The sequence below is a fragment of the Eptatretus burgeri genome, chromosome 8 (genome assembly GCF_056783735.1).
Source record: "Eptatretus burgeri isolate ZD-2024b chromosome 8, Ebu_testis_v1, whole genome shotgun sequence".
Taxonomy (NCBI): Eukaryota; Metazoa; Chordata; class Myxini; order Myxiniformes; family Myxinidae; genus Eptatretus; species Eptatretus burgeri.
The window spans coordinates 69,520,246-69,526,245 of NC_140968.1; the positions used below are offsets into that span (position 1 = coordinate 69,520,246).

A 6,000-nucleotide genomic window follows, 5' to 3' on the forward strand; every position below is an offset into this window, starting at 1 on the left:
TATATATATATATATATATATATATATATATATATATATATATATATATATATATATATATCTTTAATAAGCAAAAGAGAATATAGAAAATTATATTGTACTGTATAAAGATTATTTGGAAGGCCTATCTGCTTGGGGTGAGGGATTCTGATGTTTAATCTCAGGCTGGTAACCTTCCAATACATTAAATAAATATAAGGGCATTTAAAATGCAAATGGATACATCTATTGAAAACAGATACATACTCATAAAGCAGATAAATGTAATAATCATGTTGTATTTGAATCACACATTTCCCATTTAAAGGTTATCATAATACATTGTAAAATGTGCTAAAATAAAACCTTTACCTCTCAGGTTAATTATCAATCAAGCTTAATTGGGCTACATTTTCTTTTATCTTCACACTGTAAAAACATTATGTTAATTAAAAAGAAAAATTTGCCTCCACAGTACTCGAACCTGGTCCTGGCAAGGAAGCAGGCTCGGAAGGCTTTCTTGATCCTAATACTCCAACTATTTTAGCCATTTGAAAATGCCACTCGCATGCCAAACGTTTTTGAAAGCAAAACCGAAAGGAAAATGTATTGGAGCCTGGAGGGCCCCATTCGATTGATGAACAGGCATCTCAAAGGATGACAACTTTGGATCAAGCTCTTTTAATGAAAATCAAGTTCGAGATTTGGTGTGCCTAATAATGGTGAAAGTTTGATCAGTTAGACTGTTTGTTTTCACCAGGCACTCGGTGGTGATGGTCTTGGACAAAGGCTGAAGCGGTTCGTCTTTGATACCAAGCAAACAATCAAGGTAAATGTACCATTACTTATATGCACATCGATTGTGATCCAAATTTTTCTAAACATTCAGATTTTGTTTTCAATATTTGAAACTGTCGTAGGTTGTTGCTTGCGGTTGTTGTCACCATTGTCCTGATCCAGTATGTTCTGGCTTGCTGCCACAGTCTTGCAAAGCTTGAATGTTCCATTTTTGTCATTTGAGAATAGTTATCCTGATTTATTGTTTTTGTTATTTGTAGTCGGAAGTGTTTATTACCTCTGCCACCAAAGTTTTTGAGTTTTGCTTTCACCATGCCAACAATGAAGGTTGATTAAAAAAAATATATATATTAAATTTATTATTTTTTCAACAGACAAAACAGCAAAAAGATGTTCTTGATAGGGTTCGCCACCATCTGCTTGAGCACCAGCGTCCAGAGCAGTCAGGCTTTACACCAAAGAGGTCAACGATTGACCGTATCCTTGCACTTTGTGTCCTCACCGAACGCAGACGAGAGTTTCGGCAGGGGCTGCTTGCAGCCTATGTTGATCTCTGTAAAGCGTTCGATTCAGTGAATCGGGATGTCCTCTGGAGGATTCTTGGTCTTCGTGGGGTGCCACCAAAACTGATCGATCTGATGTCTGAACTCTACTCTGGTACTGAGAGTGCTGTGAAGTGTGGTGGTACCATCTCTGACTTATTTCCAGTTGTTACTGGAGTTCGTCAGGGATGTGTACTTGCCCCCACACTTTTCAGCACTTGTATGGACTGGATTTTAGGGAGGATGTTCGAGAGATCAAGTTGCGGTGCATCGTTTGGGAATGTCAAGATCTTCGACCTTGATTTTGCAGATGATGCAGTCATCTTTGCGGAGACTTTAGACATCCTCTTGGGGGCCCTCGAGGTGCTGAATGAGGAGTCGGAGCCGTTGGGATTACGGGTTTCTTGGGTCAAAACTAAGATCCAGGCTTTCGGTGACATCTTGGATGCTGCTGTCCTGTCTGTGTCTGTTTGTGGTGAGGATGTTGAGGTCGTGGAGAGATTCACTTACCTTGGCAGTGATATTCATGTCTCTGCTGGCTGCGAGTCAGAGGTCAATAGACGTCTGGGTCGGGCCTGGGGAGTCATGGATTCACTGGATCATGGGGTGTGGCGCTGCCGGTACCTGTGCGGGAGGACGAAAGTCCGAGTCTTCAGGTCCTTGGTACTTCCAGTCTTGCTCTATGGGTGCGAGACTTGGACTCTGACCAAGGATCTGAGACGGAGACTTAATTCCTTTGGTACCAGGTCTCTTCGGAGAATCCTTGGCTATTGCTGGTCGGATTTTGTGTCCAACGAGCGGTTGCTGAGAGAGACTCGGATGAGATTTGTAATCTGCATAGTCCGTGAGAGTCAGTTGCGGCTGTATGGACATGTGGCTCGTTTTCCTGACGCTGATCCTGCTCATCAGATTCTCTCAGCGAGGGAGTCTCATGAGTGGAGGAGGCCAGTGGGCCGACCATGTGCCTCATGGTTGCAGCAGGTTGACCATCATCTCAAGGAGATGGGGATGGGCCTGGCATCTGCCTGGGGGATGGCCAGACGGAGGCCCCTGGAGTACCGGCGGAAAGTGGACGCAGCGACGCGCTGTTCTGGCACATGCTCCCATACCTGACCTGACCAACAAAGGTGGAAGGAGGTTATGTTTTCACCCCTGTCTGTCTTGTTTGTTTGTATGTAGGATATCTCAAAAAGTTGTGGACGGATTCGGATTAAACTTGGTGGGCAGGTTGGGTGTGTGACAATGACGAACTGATTCGATTTTGGTGAAGATCTGGATACTATAATTTTTTAAGTGATTTTTTTTCACCATCGAGAGACGGGGCTAAAACTGGTATTATAGCACGATATCTCAAAAAGTTGTGGACTGATTTGGATGAAACTTTGTGAACATGTTGGGTGTGTGACAAGGACAAATTGATTCAATTTTGGTGAAGATCTGAACACGATAAATTTTTGATTTTCAAGTGATTTTTCAGCATTGAGAGATGGGGTCAAAAACTATGTACGGCATCATATATCAAAAATTTATTGGGCCTGATATGTTTGACTTTATCAGGTTTTGTGTGGCCGAGGTATGCACTCCACCCAGTGCCCTTCGTGTTACCTCTGTCACTGAAGGTGGAAGAAGGCTATGCTTTCACCCGTCTGTCTGTTTTTGTCTGTGATCAACATATTCTGTGCTTCCTCAATTTGTTTGTTGTTAAGCTTATCAGCTACCAACCAGCACCTGCCGAGCACTTATCGTTTGCTCCTTCTCTCGCTCACTCCAATGCCTCATCTATTTAATCAATTGGTAATTTATAAAGATTGGCACCCCACCCAGCTGCCTGTTATGGGATGGCACTTACACAATGGCATCAAAATTTAATTGTGAAGGTGCAACAGGGTTTACTCTATTTCAGGCCTATCTATCCTGGTGTAAGCAATACATTTTGAGATGGCTTTAAAAGGAGCACAACAAATTTGCAGAAAGCAAAAATCCTTGTCAAAACCTTGTGGAGAGAACATCAATTGTTTCAATACCTGCCTCATCTGGAATTCACTTTGTGTCTCATATTATTATTAAGACCAGGCAGTCCTCACTGAAGCTTTTGCTGCTGTTATTCGAACACGAAAGACTTGTCGTGATGTCACGGTGCACCCAAAGCTGAGTTTTCATTTATTGATGGTGATGCTTCCATGGAACACAGTTGAACTATATCTCACAGGACATCCCACATGAGTTGGTAACATGTTTGATACAATGGTATACAAGTCTCTGTGAAGGCTCGTGTTGGTCTGCGTCAACAGATGAAAACGATGGATTTTATCAACTGAAGTTTGATGACTGTATGGTATGTTTTCCACCATGATAAATTGGGTGTTGGGAACGTTAGCCCCTTCGTCCTGAAGCCAAAAAAGGTGTTTTTTTGGGGGGGGGTCTTCTTTTATCCTCTAACGAAGGGCTAATGCTCAATGTCAGCCACACTTATTTACCCACATTGGTAAGTACACTCATCAAGGTTTTGTTTATAAAATCCAAGGTACCATTTTGCACCTGTTTGCATAGCCATGGAGTCTTGATGTCCTCCTTCATGATCCTTCGTCACTTGTTCTGCAAAAGATGTCCTATGGGGTCCATGAATTCTAACTGATTGGATCTTCATTCAGTTCGCATTTGTGGAGATTTGTAATTTATTTTTTCAGCTGAAGAATTGCATGCATATGCATGCACGCACACACATACACGTGCACCACATTTGCACACTGTCATCAAGCCCATTGTTTTAAGGTTGTGGCATCTGTGATTGGTATTTTATTTTCTCTGGAGTGTTGTGATTTTAAAAATGTTTTGAGGAGGTTTGGAAAAGAAATAATTAATAAGGAAACTAACTGTGGTTGTGCCTCTGTTTATTGTAGTCCATCATGTCTGTATCTCCACTACTTGCTTGCATCATGTTTGGCCTTCCAATGGGCATCATTGGCATCATGTGCTACTGGATGTGTACGGCTGACGACGTACAAGGACAGCAAGGGGACTCTTGGGACACGAGTGATGATGAGGCCGAGTCTCCAGAAGCTCTGAGCTGTGATTCTGAACAGATGATTCGGGACGCCACCGGCAGGAGTGACGGAGGACCTTCTGACCTTGAAGACGAATCATCCAAACCCCTGGAAGAGAAGAAAATGGACTGAAGATTTATTGGTGTTTCATTGGATTTTAGTTTGTCATTTAATATTCAAGGGCTGTATTTTGGATCAGGAGTCTTGACAATCATTTGGTTCAGCCAAATGCAAAGACAGGAATGAGGTTTTTATTGCAACACTTTCTCCACTCACCCACATCCCACCACCCCACCCACCCCAACTACATGCACATATCTTCGCATCTTTAGACCATCTAAAACTCACCAAAATGAGAAGCTTACTCATTGGAATGGATTACCCCATATAATCCTGCAATGCACAGAAATGCAGTAAGCTGCTGAAACATTTTTATAATATGAGTTGGGTTATTTATTTATTCTAATTTATGTACAATGTCGGGCCTCATGGATGAGTATAATGAGAATGTATGCATCGAGAAGCCATTTGATTGTGGGGAAGTGTAAAACAGGCAGACATTGGACAAACACGATTTGATTGGAAAGCAAAAGAGAAGCCTCCAAGTAGATTTCATCTCGGGGTGCTCTGCCAGGGATTGAGAAGGTCGGGGTGGTAAAGAAAGATCATGTGATGTTTCGGTGGGCTCCCACTTTGGAACACCGGAGGAAGAGTGGAGATTGGACACATGCATGGTGGCCTTTACGTCGGTGGGAGAAAAGGAGGCCAAAATAATTAAGATGAGTGTAAGAGTGACAGATATTGGACACTGGAGGGATAATGAGGGAGGGAAAGGATAGGATGCTGGTAGGATTGAAGTCTACTTGGAGGCCAATGTGAATATTGCTAACATATGGAAGGGTGAAAGGATGAAAGGGCAGTGGGTGTGAGACCATACCATGCTGAAAGGCCACATACTTGTCTGACGTGAGCATCAGGCTCTGTCTTAGCAAAATACAGCATTTTTATTTTGGGTTTCCAGGAAGGGAGGGGGGGCATTGGATTTCTCCATGTATTTATCGACAAATGAGATGTCACTCATTGTTTTACATTTGTATGCTTTCTGTACATTAATTTCACTCTGGTGAAGTGTGTTATTGGATATTGTTGATCGTTATATAAGTGTTGTGAAAAGAAACGGTCTAAGTAATCATAGGGTCACTCTGATTGAGGTACAAAATGTTCAAATTATTTCTGTTTATGAAGCAATTCAGCCATTTTGAATAGCTCGCATGATCACTGGATGAGCGAACGAAGCTACCAAAGACGTGAGTTGCAAGCTGGATTCCTTTGAAACGGGCGTGAGCATTACAAGGACTAGGTTTCGGAATTCAAGACGATAAACAAGCGGCCTATGAGCTAATGGCATTGGAGAGAATGTAGGTAAAGAAAATTGAAAAATGTCTCCAGCCGGGCAGTACCCATACTTGATGTAGTAGAGTGGCATGGCTGGGTGTTCATCTCCCTGACTAACCGCTTATCCTTTTCCAAAATACTTTTGTGCAATCTGAACGCAAACCAGATTTTCCCCTTTAAATTGTCAATTTCCGAGTGCTTTCGCACTATTCTTGGTGAGTTACAACTTGGCTTTGCAGTTC

At 42.3% G+C, this 6,000-nt stretch overlaps 1 protein-coding gene across 1 annotated transcript in view; it reads left to right on the forward strand.

Annotated features, from left to right (window-relative positions):
- Positions 1–5,141, forward strand: part of LOC147021980 (protein disulfide-isomerase TMX3-like) — a 101,145-nt gene extending 96,004 nt beyond the window's left edge. Inside the window, exons 15-16 of the mRNA XM_085892471.1 lie at positions 740–808; positions 4,220–5,141. Of these exons, the coding sequence (XP_085748597.1) occupies positions 740–808; positions 4,220–4,495 (345 nt within the window). The 3' untranslated portion in view covers positions 4,496–5,141. The remainder of the gene's footprint in view (positions 1–739; positions 809–4,219) is intronic.
- Positions 5,142–6,000: the final 859 nt, after the last annotated feature.